This window comes from Hylobates moloch, unplaced genomic scaffold, assembly GCF_009828535.3.
Source record: "Hylobates moloch isolate HMO894 unplaced genomic scaffold, HMol_V3 SCAFFOLD_23, whole genome shotgun sequence".
Classification (NCBI taxonomy): Eukaryota; Metazoa; Chordata; class Mammalia; order Primates; family Hylobatidae; genus Hylobates; species Hylobates moloch.
In genome coordinates, this window is record NW_026652298.1 from 26,694,669 (window position 1) to 26,719,665 (window position 24,997).

A 24,997-nucleotide genomic window follows, 5' to 3' on the forward strand; every position below is an offset into this window, starting at 1 on the left:
GTGCACACCTTTCAGTTCTCTCATCAGGATGAACTCCTGGAAATTGCTGGGTCCAAAGTGTTTGGGAAGTTTGGAGTGATTCTTGTTGCGGGGGGAAGAGGGAACTATGGAGGTGTCACTGAACTTTCAGGGGTTCCGGGACCCCCCAACCCGGTGCCTGTCCCAGCTCCCCGAGAGCCTCTCTTCCCCCCTCCCCCACCTCGCCTGTTTTCACCTCCCGTGGCCTCACCCCTGCCGCGCAGCTGGACCTTGCCCGGGGCCTCCCGATCCCGGAGCTCGAATCCCAGCTGGACCAGCCCAGCACGACCAGACCAGCCCCGCCTCTTCCCTGGCAGGATCGCAGCCGAGCAGTCTGCCCAGAGACTTAGCGACAGACAGACGCTGGGATCCACGACGACAGAAGGCGCCGATGGCCGCGCCTGCTGAGCCCTGCGCGGGGCAGGGGGTGAGTGCCCCCCATCGCGCCCCACTCTCCTCTTCCAGGCTTGGTTTGGCTGCAGATCGCTCGGGCTGCGATACTGGGGAGAGGAGAGACCCCCAAATTCCTGGACCCAGGAAGCGAAGAGACTTACTCCGGCCCCCTCACTGCAGCGGGCTGGACTCCTTTCACCAAGCCAGCCCCCGAGAGCCCAGCTCTGTTTAAGGGGCCATCAGACCTCCCAGCTGCTAGGAGCTTTGACCCTTATTTGCATAAAGCTAGTGGGTACCCCAAGCCCTCCTAGCCTGGAGAGCCCTTACCTCTCTGGTTTCTTTTTCCATTGCTCTTAGCAAAGGACTCCAGGGAGTGGAGTTCATGGGGTGGAGGTGGGGGTTGCAAACTGCCAGCATTTCGAGGGCCAGGGAGGTGAAGCAACAAGCTGGTATGAACTGAGGGCTTCCTCTGTGCCTAGCCTTGTGCCCAACCTTGTGCCATGCGGCTATGAACTTTGCTGCTATTAATCCATTTAATACAACTCATAGAGGTAGAGTCTCATTATCCCCCTTTTGCCGGGAAGGAAACTGAGACACAGAGAGGTTAAAGTTTGCACAGCCAGCGAGTTGTGAAACCAGGGGGAGTAGAAAGACAGTGGAGAGAGAATTGAAGAGGCGACATCCACTAAACTTCAGATTTCTTCTAGGGTAAGATAGGACCAGCAGACCTGCCGAGATGAAAATAACAGATCAAGCTGGGCCGGTGGCTCTTGCCTGTAATCCCAGTACCTAGGAGGCTGAGGCAGGAGGATTGCTTGAGGCCCGGAGTTCGAGACCAGCATGGGCAACACAGAGAGACCCCCCCCCATCTCTACAAAACATAAAAAAAAAAATTAGCCAGGCCTGGTGAGGCAGCTTATGCCTGTAATCCCAGCACTCTGGGAGGCCGAGGTGGGAGGATTGCTTGAGCCCAGGAAATTTGAAGCTTTGGTGAGCTTTGATTGTGCCACTTCAGCCTGGGCAACAGAGTGAGACCCTGTCTCTAAAACATAAATTAATAATAAAAAATAAAAATAAATCATACATCAAGACCACCAGTCGAACAAGGTCTGGGGTCAGATAAGCCTGGGTCAGAGTCAGCTTTGCCACTTCCCATTTGTGTGGCCCTGAGGGAGGCAGTTCTCCAATTGGTACCTCAGTCTGCTGGTCTCTGAAATGGGGACAGTACTGCCTATGTCCTGGATTTGTTACAAGGATTAACTGACAGTCTGTGCCTAGCAATGATTATGGAGCCCAGGTCTCCTAGACCACATGGCCCAGCTCCCTGGGTTCAAATCCCAGCCCTTCCACTCCTCTACTGGGTAAAGTCAGCCAAGTTATTCAACCTCTCTGGTCCTCGGCTTCTTCATCTGCAAGTCAATATAATTGCATCTACCTAGGCTTAATGTCCGGATGAAAGGAGTTGAGAATTAGTAGGTATTCCAAAGAGTACTTGGCACATTTTTGTGTAAATGTTAAAGATCCAAAAAGTTGCCTGGCCCCCCGGGGCAGGTGAGCTGGGTACCCCTGCCTTGTACCATCCTAAGGGTCCTCCTGGTGTTCCCTCAGGTCTGGAACCAGACAGAGCCTGAACCTGCTGCCACCAGCCTGCTGAGCCTGTGCTTCCTGAGAACAGCAGGGGTCTGGGTGCCCCCCATGTACCTCTGGGTCCTTGGTCCCATCTACCTCCTCTTCATCCACCACCATGGCCGGGGCTACCTCCGGATGTCCCCATTCTTCAAAGCCAAGATGGTAGCTGCCATCCCTGGGAGCCTGGAACCAGGCAATGGTGGGGGAGGCAGGGGACAGGCTGGAACCTGGTGAAGCCTTAAATTAGACTCCTATCAGGGTGTAGAAGGGAATCCGTTAATCAAACAGAGCAATATTAGAGAGGCTACAGAGGTCAATTCAATGCAACACGGTTCTCCCAAACAGATTTTGTAATTTCGAAAATCCATGCATGCACAAACACACACATACACTCCCATGTTCCTGGACAGGTTATAGCTACCATAACCTGGCATTTTCCAAAACATACCATGTAGACTCTTGGATACACAAGGTAATTTCAGGGCCATATTAGGATGAACCTTTTAAAAAGTTATGCATTTATTTTTATGTTCCCCCACTGGCTGTATTATAGGACAATTTTTATATGTGATATGTATTTACTTTAGCGTGTTAAATAAACACTGGCATTCCAAGTGTGAGCCTTTCTGCCCATCCATCCTCTTCTACTCCATTCTTGTAGGCTTCCAAAGAATGTTCTTTAGAGTTCATTCGTTCTTCTGCCATTGTGTTAATTTTTGCATTATCACCCACCACCATCCCAGGGGTTGGCAAACTTAAAGAGCCAAATAGTACATAGTATTTGAGACTTTGTGAGCCAGGTAATCTTCCTTCCGAACACTGAACTCTGCCATTCCAGAATGAATGCAATAGTCACAACCCTAGACAACAGTCATGACTGTGTTACTTTTTTTTCTTTTTTGAGATGCAGTTTTGCTCTTGTACTGGAGTGCAATGGTGCAATCTCGGCTCTCTGCAACCTCTGCCTCCTGGGTTCAAGTGGTTCTCCTGTCTCAGTCTCCCCAGTAGCTGGGATTACAGGTGCCCGCCACCACACCTCACTATTTTTTTGTATTTTTAGTAGAAACAGGGTTCGCCATGTTGGCCAGGCTGGTCTCCAACTCCTGACCTCAGGTGATCTGCCTGCCTCGGCCTGCCAAAGGGCTGGGATTACAGGTGTGAGCCACCACCCCCGGCTGACTGTGTTTCAATAAAACTTTATTTGTAGTCACTGAAATTTGGATTTCGTGTAATTTTCACCTGTCGTGACATACGCTTTTTATTTTTCTTTGATGATTGATAGTTTGCCAACTTCTGCTTTAAACTGAGGTTCTTTGAGCAGTTCCTCCAATGTGCCTTAGCTCTGGCCTTCCCTCTGGTGCGTCCATGTTCTCTCATTTTCTTCCTTCCTTTTATTCAATAGAGAAACCAATATATATTAGAGAGACCCTAGAAACTTACTGGCCCAACAGAGAGTTGCTCCTTGATTTCATAGCAGGGATTGAAAAATGACTTGGAGAGAGGACAGTTTTTTACCTGGTGAGTACATTTCATTTCCTGCTGTTTCTTCACAGCCAAAGTCATCTCACATGTGCACGACTGGAGCACTTTCTGCATTTTGGAAAACACTCGGTTGGCTCAAGCCCTTGCTGTGCATTATTTATATGACAGTTACAGGTCAGGGCTGATCTGCAATGCCCTTTACACATTGTTCACATTGGCACGTTGCTAGCTGGTGACCCTGGTATACTCAGTATCAGCTGGAATGTTGCAGAACCAGCTCCCAGTTGGACATGGGGTCGCCCACCAGTTTGCTGTGACCTCTCTTATTGCCCCCCAAGCTTATCTAAGCCTGTATCCTCAGGTGCTTGGATTCGCCCTCATAGTCCTGTGTACCTCTAGCGTGGCTGTCGCTCTTTGGAAAATCCAACAGGGAACGCCTGAGGCCCCAGAATTCCTCATTCATCCTACTGTGTGGCTCACCACGATGGTAATGATGCCTTCAGTCTGGAGCCTGGCTTCCTCCCAGCTGCTGCTTTGCCTGCCACAGTGGAGAACAAGGGGAAGAGAAGAGGCTCCCTGCAGCCTCCCACCCTCCCCTAAGGGGCCTCCCTGACTTTCCTGTCCAGAGCTTCGCAGTGTTCCTGATTCACACCGAGAGGAAAAAGGGAGTCCAGTCATCTGGAGTGCTGTTTGGTTACTGGCTTCTCTGCTTTGTCTTGCCAGCTACCAACGCTGCCCAGCAAGCCTCCGGAGCGGTAAGTCGGGGCGTGGGCCATCCCAGGAAACCAAAATGGTGGCTTATGCCTTGGGTCCCTTCCTTTCTCCTCCTGTTTCCACATACGACTTATTCTCTGTACAGTGACACACACAAGCCAGTCACTTACACTCTAGAGACACAAAATCCACTCCCGCACCTGTAAGTACCCATCATCCCATACATTTCTTATCAACACAATTTCCTGTCTTACACGCCCACATCACACGTGCCACTTGCACATGATGCACACACTTACAGGCACTGATGCATACATCACACAAGCACATGCATGCATGCACACACAACCTGGCACAGACACACCTGTGTGCACACATACCCCTACGTGCACGTCTCCCCTCATCTCATGGATTCACCCTCCCCATGTGCCTATGCACCTATATTTACACACTCATTCTGCACACCCACTCATATTTCTGTTGCCCAATCTGGGAAGCAGCTTTTTTTTTTTTTTTTTAAGAGGCTTTCTCTGTCGCCCAGGCTGGAATGAAGTGGCACAATCTCGGCTCACTGCAATTTCTGCCTCTCGGGTTCAAGCGATTCTCCTGCCTCCGCTTCCTGTGTAGCTGCGATTACAGGTGCATGCCACTACACCTGGCTAGTTTTTGTATTTTTAGTAGAGACGAGGTTTCACCATGTTGGCCAGGCTGGTCTCAAGCTCCTGACCTCAAGTGATCCGCCCGTCTTGGCCTCCCAAAGTGTTGGATTACAGGCATGAGCCACTGCGTCCGGCTGGAAGCAGCGTTTCTATACTAGGAGATGTGATGGGTCATTTTCTCCATAAAGAGAAAAACATGTAGTCTAGACCAACTTCTCTCAGCCTCAGCTTTAGCAACATTGTGGCCAGATAATTCTTTGTTGGGCGGACAGGGCTGTCCTGTTTGCTATAGGGTATGAAACAGCATCCCTGGCTTCTGCCCATAGATGCCAGTAGCATACCATCCAATTGCAGTAACCCAAAATTTCTCCAGATATCACCAAGTGTCCCTGGGGGTGAGGAGGACAAAGTCACCCACCTGTTGAGAGGCACTGGCCTCGACAGAGTGCTTAGCCAAGGCTTCTGGGAGAGGGAGTTATCTTAACACCAGTGAACAGGCTGCAGCAGGTTTCAGATATTTTACTTCATTATTTTGTTTTTGTGGAGACAACATCATGCTTTGTTGCCCAGGCTGATCTTGAACTCCTGGGCTCGAGCAATTCTCTGACCTCAGCCTCCTAAAATGCTGGGATTAGAGGCATGAGCCACCATGTCTGGACTCACAGATCATTTCTTGAGTCCAGTGGTTACTCCACCCTGCCCCTAAAGGAGAAGGTAGAGAAGCACCACCCTGTCCTTAAAGACAGAGTTTTTATTTTTTGTTTGTTCATTCTGAGACAGAGTCTTGCTCTGTTGCCCAGGCTGGAGTGCAGTGGCACGATCTGGGCTCACTACAACCTCCACCTCCCGGGTTCAGTCGATTCCCATACCTCAGCCTCCCAAGTAGCTGGGATTACACGCATGTGCCACCATGCCCAGCTAATTTTTGTATTTTTAGTAGAGACAGGGTTTCAACATGTTGGCCAGGCTCGTCTCAAATGCATGACCTCAAGTGACTCACCTGGCTTGGCCTGCCAAAGTGCTGGGATTACAGGCGTGAGCCACAGCGCCTGACCAAGGACAGAGTTTTTAAAAGAGTAACCTTTGTAACTTAGGGGAAATTCCACAGGTTATTCAGTAATTTCTGAAATGGTGGGCTCCCGCAATTGACACAAGTCAGCTTTTTGGGACACAGCATAGAAACAATAATACTGGGACCATATACACTATGGGGTTCCAACAATGTGCCAGGCACTGTGGCAGGCACTTACACACCTCTCCTCATTGGATTTTCACAAGAGTTCACAGTGATGGATTCTTTTTTATTTTTTTGAATAGAAATAGAAACAAAGCCTCATTATGTTCCCAAGGCTGGTCTCAAACTCCTGGGCTCAAGTGATCTTTCTACCTAAGCCTCCCAAAGTGCTGGGATTACAGGCTTGAGCCAATGTGCTCAGTCAATGATGGATTCTAGATGTCCCATTTTAAAGATGAGGGAGAGTAAGGCTAGGAGAAGGGAATGACGGCCTCGGGGCCACAAAGCTTGGGAGTGCAGAGCCTGAGTTCATCTCAGGAAAATTCAGAACAAACTTTCTGAGAGAAACAGTGGGGAAAACAGTGGGAGTTTAGGGAAGATGGGCCATATTGTCATAGGAATATCCAATTGTCTGCTATCTGCTAAAAAAAAAAAAAAAAAACCCAAAACTAGAAGAGTATAAAATCCAGTAGAGGAATCATGATTTAAAACTAGGGCTCTGGTTTAAAGCCATAAAAACTCAGTTCACACTAGCTTAAGGAAAAGGGAAGGTCAGGGGGGTTCATTAGCTCATGCATTTATTAGCTCACACCCATGGGATCTCCCAGGCATGCCTGATCCAGGCCTGGGACCAGGTACCATCACCAGATCTCCACTTCTGCCTCTTGGCTCTGCCATGTTAGCTTGATTCTCCAATGGAGTGGCAAGAAGAGCCACCAATACCTTTAGACTTACGTTCTACCACGTAGCAAACCCAGCAGAACCTCCCGATGGTTCCAGCTCTCAAGTACCCAGCATGGGGTGCTATGTGCATTCCTAACCCTGCCATGGTAGCCAAAAGACTAGAACATATTCATTGGCCAGGCCTCAATCACCCACCCAGCCTTGGAGTAGAGTCAGTTCTACACAAATCACACGCCTGAACACAAGCAAAAAGACTTAGGAAGAAAGAAAATCAGTACATGGAAGAGATCTCTGCACTCCCATGATTATTACAGCACTGTTCACAATAAACAAGATTTGGAAGCAATCTAAGTGTCCATCAACAGATGAACTGATAAAGAAAATGTGGTATATATACACAATGGAGTACAATGCAGCCATAAAAAAGAATGAGGTACTGTCATTTTCAACAACATGGATGTTAAGTGAAATAAGCCAGGCACGGAAAGACAAACTTTACATGTTCTCACTTATTTGTGAAAGCTAAAAATTAAAACAATTTAACTTATGAACATACAGAGTAGATGGAAGGTTACTAGAGGCTAGGAAGGATAGTGGGTGGGGGAAATGGGGATGGTTAATGGGTACAAAAAAATAGAAAGAATAATACTTATTTGATAGCACAACAGGGTGACTATAGGCAATAATAATTTAATTGTACATTTTAAAATAACTAAACGAGGCTGGACACAGTGGCTCACACCTGTAATTCCAGCACTTTGGGAGGCCAAGGCGGGAGGATCATCTGAGGTCAGGAGTTCAAGACCAGCCTGGGCAACATGGTGAAACCCCGTCTCTACTAAAAATACAAAAAAATTAGCCAGGCATGGTGGTGCACACCTGTAATCTCAGATACTCAGGAGGCTGAGGCAGGAGAATCACTTGAACCCAAGAGACGGAGGTTGCAGTGAGCCAACATCAAGCCATTGCACTCCAGCCTGAGCAACGGAGTGAGACTCCAACTCAATAATAAACTAAAAAATAAAATAACTAAAAGAGTAAAATGGATCATTTGTAACAGAAATGATAAATGATGGAGGGGATGGAGACCTCATTTACCTTGATGTGATTATTATGCTTTGCATGCCTGTATCAAAATATCTCACGTCACCCAGAAATATATATATCAGGCCGGGCGCGGTGGCTCATGCTTGTAATCCCAGCACTTTGGGAGGCCGAGGCAGGTGGATCACCTGAGGTCAGGAGTTCAAGACCAGCCTGGCCTACATGGTAAAACTCCATCTCTTCTAAAAATACAAAAATTAGCCAGGGGTCATGGCACATGCCTGTAATCCCAGCTACTCAGGAGGCTGAGGCAGGAGAATCGCTTGAACCCAGGAGGCAGAAGGTGCAGTGAGCCAAGATCATGCCACTGCACACCAGCCTGGGTGACAAAGCAAGACTCTATCTCAAAAAAAAAAAAAAAAAACCAAGTATATATATCCTTATACACACACACACACACACACACACACACACACACACACCCCTAAAATTAAAAAATAAAAAAATTTTTAAATTAAAAAAAGAAAGAAAATTAGGGTGTTTCTGACCAGATGACAGGGCAGCAGATGCAGAAATCATCGTGGTGTGGCAGCAGGAGCATCACAATTTGGACCAGATCATCTGCGTGTCCTTGAACAAGGTGCTGTCACTTCTCTGAGCCTTGATTTCCCCATGAGTCAAAGGAAGCAAGTAAACTCCAGCTGATGAGACTGTGTATGGCAAGAATGCCGCATGTGCCCAGGGCAGGGCCAGTGCTCAATAAAACCAGCTCTCATCTCTGGAAACCAGAGAACTCTGGCCAAGGGGGAGCAGGGTTGAAGATTGGGGTAGAGGGTGGAATGGAGAAAGGATTTCTTTTGTGGCACAAAGAAGAAGGTAAAGTGTTTCTTCATCTCATTGTCCCAGCAGCTGTGGCCAATCATCACGTGGCTAAGGACAAACCCCAGATACAGCCCTGGCCCACCATTTGTATAGACATAATATTATAAATTGGGTATTTGAAAATTAGGACCTGCTGGGCGTGGTGGCTCATGCCTGTAATCCCAGCACTTTGGGAGGCCAAGGCAGGCAGATCACTTTAGGTCAGGAGTTTGAGGCTAGCCTGGCCAACATGGCAAAACCCCATCTCTACTAAAAATATAAAAAAAAAATTAGCCAGGCATGGTGGTGGGCACCTGTAATCCCAACTACTCAGGAGGCGGAAGCAGGAGAATCACTTGAACCCAAGAGGCAGAGGTTGCAGGGAGCCGAGATCATGCCACTGCACTTCAGCATGGGTGACAGAGTGAGACTTTGTCTTTAAAAAAAAAAGAAAAGAAAATTAGAACCACTAGGAAAGCCAGGGCTCTGGCTTTCAAATACTCCTGCCCTGGTCCCCCCCAGCATGGGCACTGACCCCAGATCAGAAACCTTTTCTCTCCTCTGAGCATCCTCCTCTGCCTCCATTCCTTACCTTCTGCTTTCCCTCCCACAGGGCTTCCAGAGCGACCCTGTCCGCCACCTGTCCACCTACCTATGCCTGTCTCTGGTGGTGGCACAATTTGTGCTGTCCTGCCTGGCGGATCAACCCCCCTTCTTCCCTGAAGACCCCCAGCAGTCTGTAAGTCACCAAGTTCCAATCTCATTCCTGTTCCACTTTGAGGTCTCAGTCTCCCCCAGGTGACCAAAGTCTTTAATTTTTTATTTATTTAGTCATTCAGCAAAAAGTGCATTGCATTTCTACTCGACACCACAGTTGGCAGACTTTTTCTATATGGGCCAAGAGAAAATATTTTGGACTCTGTGAGCCACACAGTGATCTCAGTGGCAACTACTCAACTCTGCCATTGAACACAAAAGCAGAATATGTCAACAAATTTCATGGCTGTGTTGCAATAAAACTATTTGCAGAAACAGGCAGTGGGCCAGATTTGGTCATAGCTTGCCAACCCCCCGCCATGCCCTAGCAAGGGCATAAGGATCTATGGTGAACAAGCAAACAGAGTTTCCGTTCTCATGTAGCTACTGGTCAAGCAGGGGAACCAGACGTTGGTCACATAATTAAACACATACGTTGAAAATTGGATGGTCACAGTGGCTCATGCCTGTAATCCCAACACTCTGGGAGGCCGAGGCAGGTGGGTCACGTGAGGTCGAGAGTTCAAAGCCAGCCTGGCCAACATGGTAAGGCCTCATCTCTTCTAAAATTACAAAAATTAGCCAGTCATGGTGGTACACACCTGTAATCCCAGCTACTCAGGAGGTTGAGGCAGGAGATTGCTTGAATCTGGGATGTGGAGGTTGCAGGGAGCCGAGACTGTGCCATTGCACTCCAGCCTGAGCAACAAGAGCGAAACTCCACCAAAAAAAAAAAAAAAAAAAAAAGGAGAAGGAAAAAGAAAATTACCCCTGAGTAAGTGCTCCTTAGGAGAAGCTCATCAGAGACTGAGAGATTTACAATAGGTAACACTGAAGCAGTCTGTGAAATCAAGAAACAATTCTTTTGTGGAAGAGACTGATCTGACATCATATAAATAGATGTTCAAATGGGGCCAGATGCAGTGGATCATGCCTGTAATCTCAACACTTGGGGAGACCGAGGAAGGAGGATTGTTTGTGCCCAGGTGTTCTAGATCAGACTAGGCAATGTAGTGAGACCCCATCTCTACAAAAAGGTTTTTAAAAATAGCCAAGTGTGGTGGTGCATGCCTGTAGTCCCACTACAGGGTAGCTCTGTGGAGACTGAAGCAGGAGGATTGCTTGAATCCAAGAGATAAAGGCTACAGTGAGCTATGATTGCACCATTGCACTCCAGCCTGGGTGACAGAGCGAGACCCTGTTATCAAAAAAAAAAAAAAAAAAAAAATTGCTCGAAGGCCTGAGAATAGTTAAAACTAACATAGGAATCTTTTTTGCACCTACCAGAGTAGCAACAAAATTTAAAAATTGATAAGCTGTGATGGCAGAAACGTAGTGAAATGGGTACCTTCACGCCTTATTGGTAAAGAGTACAGACTGTTGTAATCTTCCTGGCGCACCTGACAAAATCGCATGACAGGTCTCTCTTCACAACATTTGCCGAGGGATATTGTCCAGGATCTCATTGTCTTCGTTATGCGGGGTCCTTGCTTTTGAGAAGAAAGGCAAGGCTTTGGTTTCAGTATAATCATAGTTATTCTTCTGAGCTACTGTTAGCTCTGACGTTGTGGACATTGTCAGGCCTGTGGCCCAACCTCTTTTTACCCTGCCTGCTGGGAAGCACCAAGCTCACTGGTGTGCACCTCTGGCAAGGAGGCTGGGCACCTCGATGTGTACTTTCAGTAGTAAATACTCCGTCAGGGCTGGGTGTAGTGGCTCATGCCTATAATCCCAGCACTTTGGGAGTCCGAGATCACTTGAGGTTAGGAGTTTGAGACCAGCCTGGCCAACATGGTGAAACCCTGTCTCTACTAAAAATACAAAAAATTAGCTGTGTGTGGTGGCGCACACCTGTCATCCCAGCTCTTTGGAAGGCTGAGGCAGGAGAATCACTTGAACCCAGGAGGCAGAGGTAGTAGTGAGCCAAGATCACACCACTGTACTCTAGCCTGGGCAACAGAGCGAAACCCTGTCTCAAAAAAAAAAAAAAAAAAAAATACACAGTTCGTCCTGTCTTCCTACCTTGCCACGTATTTCCCTTCTCCATTTTTGTCTGTTGCAGAACCCCTGTCCAGAGGCTGGGGCCTCCTTCCCCTCCAAAGCCATGTTCTGGTGGGTTTCTGGGTAAGTAAAGTCGCAGGGAAGGGTTGGGGTGGTACCTCACCCGCCTGCATTTGCTGCTCTGATTCCCACCCATGGCCCTTCCAGTATGCTTACAAAGGCCAGCAAGTCTTTCTCCATCCCAGCTTCAGTGCTTTCTTCTTCGTGTTCAGTGTCCACCATCTGCATCCTGTTCCCATTCACTCACTGGAGTGGGATCTGGATTTGAATCCCGCCTCTGCCTGTTAGCAGGCCATGTCACAAACCCCCGGAGTCTCAGTTTTCCCTCTGTAAAATGGGGATGACTCAACCTGCATGAGACGGAAAGTGCTTAGTGCTTGCACACAGCAGGTGCTTAATAGTAATAGAATTGTCTCCAATACTTGATTTCAGTCATCCCACCAACATTTAATAGGCACCTACTATGTGCTAAGCCCCAGGGGTGAGGAGATAAAGGAGCAAGTGTCTACTTTCTAGAAGGTTCCAGACAGATTGAGAAAACAGCTGCTTCTCCAGGGCCAGCTCACAAGGCACTTGAGGATGTGCTCCCTCCTGACCACACTGCATTCAGATCTCAGTAGCACCTGACATGTGGATTTGAATCCTGGCCCTACCACTTCCTAGCTGTGTAGCTTTGGACAAGTTACTTAACCTCTCTGTGCCTCAATCTCCACTCCTTCAAAATGGGATTAATAATAGCACCTACCTCATAGGGTTGGAAGTTTAAATAAGATCAGATCTGTAAAGCACTTAGAACAGGGCCTGGCAAATAATGAGTATAAGTGGTAATTATTTTTCTTTTCTTTTGAGATGGAGTTCCACTCTTGTTGCCGAGGCTGGAGTACAATAGCACGATCTTGGCTCACTGCAACCTCTGCCTCTCGGGTTCAAGCAATTCTCCTGCCTCAGCCTCCCGAGTAGCTGAGATTACAGGCATGCACCATTACACTCGGCCAATTTTGTATTTTTAGTAGAGACAGTGTTTCTCCATGTTGGTGAGGCTGATCTCAAACTCCTGACCTCAGGTGATCTGCCCGCCTCGGCCTCCCAAAGTGCTGGGATTACAGGCATGAGCCACTGTGCCCGGGCTATTCTTTTTCTTTCTTTTTTTTTTTTTTGAGACAGAGTTTCACTCTTGTTGCCCAGGCTGCAGTGCAATGAATGGCACGATCTCAGCTCACTGCAACCTCCACCTCCCAGGTTCAAGCAATTCTCCTGCCTCAGCCTCCCAAGTAGCTGGGATTACAGGTGACTGCCATCATGCCCAGCTAATTTTTGTAGTTTTTTGTAGAGACCGGGTTTCACCATGTTGGCCAGGCTGGTCTCAAACTCCTGACCTCAAGTGATCTACCCCCCTCGACCTCCCAAAGTGGTGGGATTACAGGCATAAGCCACCGCACCCGGCCTAAATGGCTATTAAATAAATGAAAAATACCGGGCTTTGAATGTGTGGAATTGGTAGAAAGAGCTTAGAGGTTTTCTAAATGGCTCTACTGGGGGGTCCAGACCCTGCTTCCCAAACGTAAGCATTTGTGGACCACTCTTGATGCTTTTTTGTCCTATTGGGGCAAAAACTAAATTGAGTCACTTTTTTTACTCTAATAAACTGTTTTTAAAAAGAAACTCTCTATCACTGCTAAAATAGGAAAAATCTATAGCATTACTTGCCATATAGGAGAACTCCAAAAATAATTTCAGAGAAAATCAAGCCACGTTAATAATTTCTATGTCAGAACAGTTGCTTCCCCAAGTTGGCTCTGCATTAGAAAAGGGAACTTGGTGGCCTGGCGCAGTGGCTCACACCTATAATCCCAACACCTTGGGAGGCTGAGGCAGGTGGATCACCCAAGGTCAGGAGTTCGAGACCAGCCTGACCAAATGGTGAAACCTCATCTCTACTAAAAATATAAAAATTAGCCAGGTGTGACGGTGGGAGCCTGTAATCCCAGCCACTCGGGAGGCTGAGGCAGGAGAATCACTTGAACCCAGGAGGTGGAGGTTGCAGTGAGCCAAGATCACACCAGTGCACTCCAGCCGGGGCAACAGAGTGAGACTCCATCTCAAAAAAATAAAAAGAATAAAAATAAAAAAGAAAAGGGAACTTGGTAAGGCTTAGAGAAGAGTCAGACACCAGAACCAGGCAAGACCTTCTGGCTGGTGTCATCAGAAAGATTAAAGAGACCTGAGGCCAGGTGCAGTGGCTCACACCCATAATCCCAACACTTTGGAAGGCCAACCCCAACCGATCACTTGAGGCCACGAGTTCGAGACTGGCCTGGCCAACATGGCAAAATCCCGTCTCTACTATAAACAAAAAAAATTAGCCAGGTGTGGTGGCTTACGCCTGTAGTCCTAGCACTTTGGGAGGCTGAGGTGGGAGGATTGCTTGAGGCCAGTACGTCGAGACCAGCCTGGCCAACATGGTGATACCCCAACTAAAAACACAAAAATCAGCCAGACGTGATGGTGGACGCTTGTAATTTCAACTACTCAGGAGGCTGAGGCATAATAATTGCTTGAGCCAGGGAGGCGGAGGTTGCAGTGAGCCCAGATCACGCCAATGCACTCCAGCCTAGGCAACAGAGTGAGACTCCGTCTCAAAAAAAAAAAATAATTAAAAAAATAAAGCTGAGGGAGGAGTTGAAGCTTCTTCTACAGTGATAGTTTTGGACAATGGACTTCTGACTCCCAGGGTAATGTCTGCTTCCCTTGCCAAGGGCTATCCCTTGGTTTAGCCACTGAATCTCTCTACACTTCTTTTCCTTCCCCATCTGTAAAATAGATCTATAATAATATACTCATACATTTATACAATTATAAACTATCAATTTACAGGCTGCGTGTCGTGGCTCATGCCTGTAATCCCAGCACTTTGGGAGGCTGAGGCAGGTGGATCACCTGAGGCCAGGAGTTCGAGACCAGCCTGGCCAACATGGTGAAACTCCATCTCCACAAAAAATGCAAAAATTAGCCGGGTATGGTGGTGGGTGCCTGTAATCTCAGCTACTCAGGAGGCTGAGGTGGGAGAATCGCTTGAACCTGGGAGGTGGAGTTTGCAGTGAGCCGAGATTGCGCCACTGCACTCCAGCCTGGGAGACAGAGCAAGACTCCATCTCAAACAAACAAACAATAATAATCTACCTTATGGGTTCATGTAAGAATTAATGAGACAATCTTTGTGAAATGAGAAATGCCCTGCAGACGTTAGGTAGGGTTAGTGAATTGCTTTCTTTTTACTCAGGGGCCAGCAGAGGCACAGAGAGGTAAAGTGACTTACCAAGGGTCACACAGCTACTCACCTGGCCGGGATCCTGCAGGGGAGAATGGCAGGAAAAGCTTTCCCTGGTGCGCCTCTTTTGCAGGCTGGTCTGGAGGGGATATAGGAGGCCACTGAGACCAAAAGACCTCTGGTCACTTGGGAGAGAAAACTCCTCAGAAGAACTTGTTTCCCGGCTTGAAAAGGAGTGGATGAGGAACCGCAGTGCAGCCCGGAGGTAAGTGGGTGGAGGCCAAGAACTCACCTGGATGCTCCTTGAGAAAAGCTCATCATTGGCCGAGTGTGGTGGCTCACGCCTGTAATCCCAGCATTCTGGGAGGCCGAGGCAGGCGGATCACAAGGTCAGGAGTTCAAGACCAATCTGGCCAACATAGCGAAACCCCATCTCTGCTAAAAATACAAAAATTAGCTGGGCGTGGTGGTGGGCACCTGTAATCCCAGCTACTCAGGAGGCTGAGGCAGGAGGATCATTTGAACCCAGAAGGCAGAGGTTCAGTGAGTGGAGATGTCACCACTGCACTCCAGCCAGAGCGACAGGGCGAGACTCCATCTCAAAAAAAAGAAAAAAAAGAAAAGCTCATCATTTGACCCCCAGTCCAGCCCCCAACGCTACTCTTGCTGCACTACTGCCTCCCCACCTTGCCTTCCAGCTGATCCCACTGAGTAGTATCAGGCTCAAGATATGGTTCCTCCCAGAACGCATCACAGGTTCCTACAAACAGGTTACTACAAATGGGGAAACGGCAGAATGACAGGCAGGAAAGAGAAGAGGTATTTTAAGGCCGGGGTGGAGGGTTGGGAGGTGACTCATAACATGCAGGCAGCTGCTCACTTACTGTATAACCTGAGCAGTTCCTTTCCTGGGCCTCAGTTTTCTCATCTGTTCATTGGGGATGTCATTAGCCCCAGCTCATAGCTTATGGGGATGGAAAAAAAAAGATGATTTACAGAAAAGAACTTGCAAATGTCTTGCAAATGGGAAGTGCTCAAGCGCTGTCAGTCATCCAGAGGGTGTTAAGATCTTTGGAGTTATCCACTCTGTCCACTCCTGCCCTCAGTGGCATCTCCGGAAACTTCTCTGCAGCCCTTAGAGCTGGGATGCCTCCTTTGAGAAACTCTGGTCTAGATAAATTAGCCTACATAGGATTAGATAAAATTGGGTTAAATGTTGCCCTGCCTCCAAATAGTGATGACCTTGGACGTTGCTTAACCTCACTGGACCTTGGCGTTTCAGGAGACAGAACAAAGAAGTAAGTCAGCTCTGTGGGAAGTTCCCTGCATACTCTGGGATTTTGTGGTAGTTGTTGCAGATGGCTGAATCCCACACATTAAGAGAGACAGAGAAGAGAGAGAGTGATACTATAGGCTCACACAGCTAAGGGGATCTAGCCTCAGGTGTTGCTGGATCAGGGGACTCACATGATGTCAGGATTCTCTCCTTTCATCTCCCATCCCAACTATTATCTATGTGTTGGTCTCTCCGTAAGGCCTATCCCTTCCCATGCAAGTTCAGCAAATTCCAGCAGAATGAGAGAGCATCTCTCTCCTAAGGTCCACATAGAAAATCCCAAGGAAGGCCTCTAATTGGCCTGGCTCAAGTCATGTGCCTGTCAGGGGCCAATCCCATGCCCAGGGGGCTGGTTCCATGACTGGTGGTCCCTTCAGAGCCACAGAAGAGGGTAGGGGCTGTTCCCACAAAGGAAGGGCATGTGTTTTTCCAAACAGAGTAAGTAGTGTGAGAGAACCAAAACATCAGTTCTCTCTCACCCCAGGCATGGCTTGCTGGACCCCTTCACTAGGTTGGTTGGTTGGTTGGTTGGTTGGTTGGTTGGTTGGTTTTTTGAGACAGTCTCACTCTGTCACCCAGGCTAGAGGGCAGTGGCATGATCTCGGCTCACTGCAACCTCCGCCTCCTGGGTTCAAGCGATTCTCCTGCCTCAGCCTTCCGAGTAGCTGGGACCACAGGCGTGCGCCACCACATCTGGCTCATTTTTTAATTTTTTTAGTAGAGACAGGGTCTCACCATGTTCGCCAGGGTGATCTTGAACTCCTGACCTCAGGGGATCTGCCTGCCTTGGCCTCTCAAAGTGCTGGGATTAGAGGTGTGAGCTACTGCACCTGACTCACCCTCTACTTTTAAATGATTTGGCAGAATTCAGTCCACAGGGGCTCTGGAAGGAGCCTCTGCCAACTCCTGGCATCCCCAGCCAACATGAAAATTACGGGTCACCCAACACTACAAATAAAGGGTAGAAACATTCTCCAGAACAGTTTGAGAATCCTCCCATAAACAGTTGACAGAAAGAAAGGGGAAAGATGGGTTATATAAAGACCAGGCTCCGTCAGCTTCTGAACCAACTGACTGCACCCACAGAGAACTTTGGTTTTCTTTCTGAAGTATTTTGCAACTACTGGGGGAAGGGAGAGGGCGTCCTCCTGAGAGGCCACACAACAGCCACCTGCTGGTCAAGTCAGCTTCACTAATTTTTGTATTTTTTATTAGAGGCGGGGTTTCTCCATGTTACTCAGGCTATCAGACTGGCCCTGAACTCCTGAACTCAGGTGATTCGCCCGCCTCGGCCTCCCAAAGTGCTGGGATTACAGGTGTGAGCCACCACGCCCGGCCTCCACCACTCCCTTTTGTATCCCCCAACTCACACCTTGCCCATGCCACTCATGCATACCCCCTGCCTTGCCCCACTATCATTTGTGAGAGCTGCACTAAATGGCCTTCAGTCCAGAGACCAGACGTCAGACAGCAATCTGGACATCTTCCTTGATGGGAGGTGAGACCTGCAGGAGAGGAAAACGCTTGCTATGGAGCCTGCAGCCTGAACACACTGACTCTCTGACGCAAACAGCTCAAATAGAACTGAGCAAAACCTCAGCCAGAAAGAAAACTTTCCAGTCAACTCTTCCCCGACCCCATTTTGCAGATGGAAACACTAAGGCTCAGAGGAGAGGAGACAGGGCAGGCATTGGAACCACAGTCTCCTGGCTCCAAAGCCAAGTTCTGTCCACCCAGCCAAGCTCCTTCCTTCCTTCTATAAATTTTTATAACAGTATGTGCGGGGGGCACTCTTGTTAGGCTCTTTGTACACATCACTCAATCTGTTTTTCCCATTCGTTTGACAAGTGTTTATTGAGCTCCTACTGTGTGCAGGAGCTGGACTCTATACTAGGGACATCTTGGTGGAAAATACAGGCAAAGTCTACCCACCTGGGGTTCTAATGAGACAAAGAGAGGGTTGGAGCCATGGGCGTGGCTGTGAAGGCAATGGATTAAATGGCAGGATCAGACTGCAAGGGGTGGCCAGGGATGCTCTCTGTATGGAAGGGGCGTCTTCTTGGCTTTGAGACCCAAATGCCAAAATATTTGTGAGCAGCAGGCCACACCCACTCAGTAACAGAGCTGAACCACAACCCTCCATAGATGCCAAACCAAACACCAGATCAGACCAATAATGTGGGACAAAGACCTTGGCCTTGAAGGGTCTGGCCACCTGAGCTCACCAGAGTTTTTTTCTTATGCTTCTTTTTATTATTATTATTTTATTATGGTGAGGTTGGGGGTCCTTGGTGCACAAGAAACCCTCTACGAACCATAAATCAAGATCTACACTCAAATCCCTGCTCTGCCCTTGCTGTGTGACCTCGGGTGGCTGTCACCACCTCTCAGAGCCTCAGCTTCCCCTTCTGTAAAATGGAGAGCCTAATAATGCCCACCTGGCAAGGGGACCCAGGGGAGTCAGTGAGCTCCTTCGTGTAAAGAGCTGATCCCAGCACGTGGCCCCGGGTCACAGACCTGTAATGGGGATTGAAATTACTGATAAGTGGCCAGGCATGGTGGCTCACACCTGTAATCCCAGCACTCTGGGAGGCCGAGGCAGGTGGATCACCTGAGGTCAGGAGTTTAAGACCAGCCTGGCTAACATTGTGAAAACCTGTCTCTACTAAAAATACAAAAATTAGCCAGGCATCGTGGCGTGTGCCTGTAACCCCAGCTACTTGGGAGGCTGAGGCAGCAGAATTGCTTGAACCCAGGAGGAAGGGGTTGCGGTGAGCCGAGATTGCTACACTGCACTCCAGCCTGGGCGACAAGAGTGAAACTCTGTCTCAAAAAAAAAAAAAAAAGAAAAAAGAAATTACTGATAACCTTATAGGTTGTCAGAGCCACAGGGGACTCAGGGGGGACCACACCCATCCTCTCACACACAGAGAGAGGAGCAGTGTGCCCGCCCAGGACCACACAGCAACCGGACTGTCAGCAGCTGCATCGCCCCAGCCTCTCCTTTACGGCCCAGGGCTTCTGACCTGCCTCAGAGGGGCCCTCGGGCCTCCCCCTATCTCCTCCTCTCCTTCCCTCACCTTAGCTCTTCTCTGTGGCCCCTGGTTATGGCCAAAGGCTGGGGATCTTATTAGTTTGAGGCAGCCTGAGCTTCTGTCTGCACTTTTATCCAGAGCCAGAGCACTAGGCCCCATGCACATCAGCCATGATTCTCCACCAGTTCAAAACCACCTAAGGGCTGGCTGGTTGTGTGTGTTGGGGACGGGCTGCTGTTCTTCCTCCAGGTTGACAACATGATAGGTTGAAAAGTACATGAGACGCCAGGTGCGATGGCTCACATCTGTAATCCCAGCACTTTGGGAGGCCAAGGCGGGTGGATCTCCTGAGGTCGGGAGTTCAAAACCAGCCTGGCCAACATGGCATAACCCCTTCCCTACTGAAAATACAAAAATTAGCTGGGTATGGTGGCACTTGCCTGTAATCCCAGCTACTCGAGAGGCTGAGGTGGGAGAATGACTTGAACTGGGAGGTGGAGTTTGCAGTGAGCCGAGATCATACCACTGCACTCCAGCCTGGGCAACAGAGCGAGACTTCCTCTCACAAAAAAAAAAAAAAAAAAAAAAAAGAAAGAAAGAAAGAAGAGTGCATGGGCTCTGGAGGCAGAGAGCTGGAATCAAATTCCAGTTCTTTTACTTCTCAGCTGTGTGCCCTTGGGCGAGTTCACTTCTCTGAGCCCCAGTTTTCTCATCTGTGAAATGGGTACAACACCTGGCTTCTCGGGGGTCTTAGGATGACGGGAGTGCCTGGCACATAGTAGGTGCTCAACACGTGTGCTTTCCCATGGCCATCTAAGAGGCCTCAGAGTGCCCTCCTGCCCTGCCCCCCAACTCCTAGGATTGTCTCTTAAGTGGGTACTCAGGGTAATAAGGAGGAACAGGTGAGGGAGACAGGCTAGATCCACACCCACCCGTCTCCATTGTTGGGAAAACAACCCTTTAATGCCTGGGCCTGCCGCTGGCGGCTGAGTATAAAATGGGACCCAGAGCTAATCTCTCCCCTCCCCTCAGGCACACCAAGGCAACAGCATTTAAAAGGAAAGGCGGCAGTGGCATGGAGGCTCCAGAGACCGAGCCCTTCCTACAGCAAGAAGGGAGCCAGTGGGGCCCACTGCTGAAGGCCATCTGGCAGGTGTTCCATTCTACCTTCCTCCTGGGGACTCTTAGCCTCATCATCAGTGATATCTTCAGGTTCACTGTCCCCAAGCTGCTCAGGTGAGTCCCAGACTTCAAGTGCCCTGCTAAGGCGGGTAGTCTCTTAGTGGCATCCTTCCAGGGCCAGGGGGCTTCAGCTCTCCTGCCTCTGCCTATACATCTGGTGCTCAGGACACTGGAGGATGGGTGAGAAGGATGCTGAGGAAGGGAAATGATTAATGAGAAAGTGACTGACCCCCAGAAGGGCAAATAAGCAAGCTCTTACCTGACTGCATCAATTAGCTTTTGCTGTAAAATACCCCAAATGTGAATGGCTTAAAATTACAAGCATTCATTTATTTAGTTCATGGTAATGTGGGTCACTAATGTGGGCTGGGCTCAGCTGGGTGGTTCTTCTTTTCTTGGCTGGGTTTTCTCAGTGCCTGCAGTTGTGTATCTGAGGCTGGGAGGGCTGTCTCTGCTCCATGTGGGTTCCCATTCTCCAAAAGGCTAGCTCACTTGTTCATGTGGCTGCTTGGGAGGGTTCTAAGAAACAGGCCAAAAGCCACATTTTCTCTTAAGGCCTAGGCTCAGGGCCAGCATGGCTTTACCACCACTCTACTCTGTTGGCCAAAGCGTTTTGTAGCCAGCCCCGATTCAAGTGGCGTCTGCTCAGCTGCCATAACAAAGCATCACAGACTGAGTGGCTTGAACAACAGAAATGTATTTTCTCATGATTCTGGAAGCTGGAAGTTCGAGATTAGGTATCTGCAAGGTGGTTCCATCTGAGGCCTCTGTCCTTAGCTCGCAGTTGGCCACCTCTTCCCTGTGTCTCCATGTGGTCTTTCCTCTGTGTGCGCCCCCTGGCGTCTCCTTGTGTGTCTACATTTCCTCTTCTTAAAAGAACCCCAGTCAGTTTGGATTAGGGCCCAGCCTAATGACCTCATTTTAACTTCATTGCCTCTTTAAAGGCCCTGTTTCCAAATACAGTCACATTCAGAGGTACAGGGGTCGGGGCTTCAACATATAAACTTTGTGAGGACACAATTTAGCCCATAACAAGTGGGGACAAAAACTCCACCTCTTGATCTTGAGGAGCCGCAGTCAGATTGAAAAGGAGTATGGACAGTGGGGGAAATAACAGAGACCATTATTGCAAAAAAGTCAACCACACCGACTGATCCTCCACACCTGGACTGCTTTGGGCTGACTGATCCTCCACACCTGGACTGGTTTGGGCTGACTGATCCTCCACACCTGGACTGGTTTGGGCAAAGGCAACCCCCTTGGGCGCCTCCTCTCACCAGCTGTACCTTCTCCCTCCTTCCCCTGCAAGCCTTTTCCTGGAGTTTATTGGTGATCCCAAGCCTCCAGCCTGGAAGGGCTACCTCCTCGCTGTGCTGATGTTCCTCTCGGCCTGCCTGCAAACGCTGTTTGAGCAGCAGAACATGTACAGGCTCAAGGTGCTGCAGATGAGACTGCGGTCGGCCATCACTGGCCTGGTGTACAGAAAGGTGAGCCCTGGGGGGCAAGGGCAGGCCTTCCCGGCCAGGAAAAGCAATATCACTGAGCAGGCAGTAATGTTATCAGCAGCTGAGAACGCATTCAGTCCTTGCTTATTAGAGTCACTCACGATACATTCTCACTTCCTTAGTTATTTCTCTTTATTATATGTATTTATTTTTTTGAGACAGAGTCTCACATTGTTGCCCTGGCTGGAGTGCAGTGGTACAATCTCGGCTCACTGCAACCTCTGCCTCCTGTGTTCAAGCGATTCTCCTGCCTCAGCCTCCTGAGTAACTGGGACTACAGACAGGTGTCACCACGCCCGGCTTATTTTTGTATTTTTGGTAGAGACAAGGTTTTGCCATGTTGGTCAGGCTGGTCTCGAACTCCTAGCCTCAAGTGATCTGTCTCAGCTCCTTAGTTATTCCTGTAAGGTCTTGTGTGATCGGCCCCTAGGACGTCTCTGACCTCATCCTGTCACACACACACCCATCTCCTCCCATCTCCTCCAGCCACAGAGGTCTCCTTTCAGTTCCTCAAACACTCCAGGCACCCATCCACCCTGGGGCCTTTGCAGTTGTTCTCACTGCCTAGACACAATTTCCACTCCCCCTAATCTAATTTTAATTTTTGAGCCTAATTTTAATTTCCACTCATTCCCCCTTGAGGATAAAGGATTAACCTTCTGATAAGGTGGCCTGTCAGCTGTGTTCCCAGACAATACTGCTTGTGGTAAAAATGACCCCTAGGCTGGGCACAGTGGTGCACGCCTGTAATCCCAGCAATTTGGGAGGCTGAGGCAGGCAGATCACTTGAGGTCAGGAGTTCAAGACCAGCCTGGCCAACATGGCGAAACCCCATCTCTACGAAGAATACAAAAATTAGCCAGGCGTGGTGGCGCATGCCTGTAATTCCAGCTACTCGGGAAGCTGAGACAGGAGAATCGCTTGAACCCAGGAGGTGGAGGTTGCAGTGAACTGAGATCGTGCCACTACAGCGCAGCCTGGGTAATAGAGCGAGACCCCGTCTCAAAACACAAATAAAAAATTTAAAAAATCCAAATTGCAACTGGGCTGGAAGTTCTGTCCATTGACTGTGAATACCTGGTTGGAGGCCACAGCTTTAGACTTCTCTCTGTGCAGTAGCTCTTGTCCCTTTCGGGGGACTCTGGAAGCTAAGTCCCTGGACTGCTGCCCCAAGAGCTATTGGCTTCTGTGGGGTGTGGAGCATCTGAGCCAGGGCAGGTCCCGTCCCATGTAAGTCTCATTCCCTGACACCTGAGCTGTCCCCTAGGGGAGGAGGGGACAGAGGGGACAGCTCCTGGATGGCCGAGAGGGCAGCTCTTGATGCCGTCCTGCCAGAGTGCTGCGTCCCAGGCTCATGTTCCCCTGTGCATGCCAGAGCTGGGTGTGCCCTATCCTGTCTTGAGAGTCCACATTTCCTGAGCCTAAGAGGAAGGCCACATGACAAGCAGGCGTTGATCTTCCTATTCCCCACCCACCCGCCGGGAGGCCTTCTTTGATCTCGTCATGAGATCAGATCCCTCCTCTCTAACCTCTGGGCTTTTTTTTTTTTCTTTTTTTTTCTTGACAGAGTTTTGCTCTTGTTGCCCACGCTGGAGTGCAATGGCGCAGTCTCAGCTCACTGCAACCTGTGCCCGCTGGGTTCAAGTGATTCTCCTGTCTCAGCTTCCTGAATAGCTGGGATTAGAGGTGTGCGCCACCATGCCTGGCTAATTTTGTATTTTTAGTAGAGACAGGGTTTCACCATGTTGGCCAGGCTGGTCTCGAACTCCTGACCTCAGGTGATCCGCCCACCTTGGCCTCCCAAAGTGCTGGGATTATAGGCGTGAGCCACTGTGCCTGACCTGGGCTGCTTTTTTATGTTACTCAGAATAACTGCCATTAAAGCATGAGTTACAGAAATATTTTTGTTTTGTCTTATTTTTTGAGACAGAGTCTCACTCTGTCACCCAGACTGTAGTGCAGTGGTGCAATCTCGGCTCACTGCAACCTCTGCCTCCTGGGTTCAAGCGATTGTCCTGCCTCAGCGTCCCAAGTAGCTGGGATTACAGGCGCCCACCAGCATGCCCAGTTAATTTTTGTATTTTTACTAGAGATGGGGTTTCGCCATATTGGCCAGGCTGATCTCGAACTCCTGGCCTCAAGCAATCCACCCGCCTCAGCCTCCCAAAGTGCTGGGATTAGAGGTGTGAGCCACTGTGCCCGGCCAGTTAGATGAATCTTTATTATAGAGCCTTGTTCCTCACCTCAAACTCCAGTCCCGGGAGAGCAAGCCTCATCTCTGTTGTTCACAGCTGTGTTTTCAGTTCCCAGCTCAGTGTGAGTCACACAGTGGGCCCTATTCAAAGACTTGCTAAGTGGAGAATTTCGATGCCCAGTCATTCCTGGATCACTTCTTCACTCCCTCACACAGTCATAGAGAGGACTGCATGTGGAATTTGGCATTCAACAGGCTGGAAGAGGTCCACTGTGACCCCAGGGTTAAGGCAGACGTGAGGCTGCCAGAGAACCAGGTTGGTGTCAGAGAAGCACGTGAAAGGTCTCACCCTTGGCCGGGCACGGTGGCTCACACTTGTAATCCCAGCACTTTGGGAGGCCAAGGCGGGCGGATCACGAGGTCAGGAGATCGAGACCACTGTGAAACCCCGTCTCTACTAAAAATACAAAAAAATAGCCGGGCGTGGTGGCGGGCGCTTGTAGTCCCAGCTACTCAGAGGCTGAGGCAGGAGAATGGCGTGAACCCGGGAGGTGGAGCTTGCAGTGAGCCGAGATTGCGCCACTGCACTCCAGCCTGGGCGACAGAGCGAGACTCCGTCTCAAAAAAAAAAAAAAAAAGGAAAGGTCTGACCCTTGTCATGCCTTCGTCATCCTGGATTCCATCCCTTGTGTAGGAGCTTACAAGGCCTGTGACTGGGCAAGTTGCTCAACTTCTCTGTGCCTAAGTTTCTTTAGCCATAGAATGGGGTTAGTAAATGTTTATTTCATTGATTCTAGTCTCACATTTTTTTTTCACTCTAATACTTCCAAAATCGAGATGTCTCTTACATGTCTTAATTTAATTGGAAATGATGTTTTCCTTGGTGAGAGAATAATAGAGAGCATTTTATCCATGGCATTTTTTTTAAGACAGGGTCTTGCT

At 49.1% G+C, this 24,997-nt stretch overlaps 1 protein-coding gene across 1 annotated transcript in view; it reads left to right on the forward strand.

Moving 5' to 3' along the window:
- The first annotated feature begins 312 nt into the window (after positions 1 to 312).
- ABCC6 (ATP binding cassette subfamily C member 6) overlaps positions 313 to 24,997 on the forward strand; it is a 73,283-nt gene continuing 48,598 nt past the window's right edge. Inside the window, exons 1-9 of the mRNA XM_032145195.2 lie at positions 313 to 445; positions 2,020 to 2,202; positions 3,884 to 4,009; positions 4,149 to 4,277; positions 9,332 to 9,457; positions 11,537 to 11,598; positions 14,937 to 15,068; positions 20,207 to 20,410; positions 21,666 to 21,843. Of these exons, the coding sequence (XP_032001086.1) occupies positions 410 to 445; positions 2,020 to 2,202; positions 3,884 to 4,009; positions 4,149 to 4,277; positions 9,332 to 9,457; positions 11,537 to 11,598; positions 14,937 to 15,068; positions 20,207 to 20,410; positions 21,666 to 21,843 (1,176 nt within the window). The 5' untranslated portion in view covers positions 313 to 409. The remainder of the gene's footprint in view (positions 446 to 2,019; positions 2,203 to 3,883; positions 4,010 to 4,148; positions 4,278 to 9,331; positions 9,458 to 11,536; positions 11,599 to 14,936; positions 15,069 to 20,206; positions 20,411 to 21,665; positions 21,844 to 24,997) is intronic.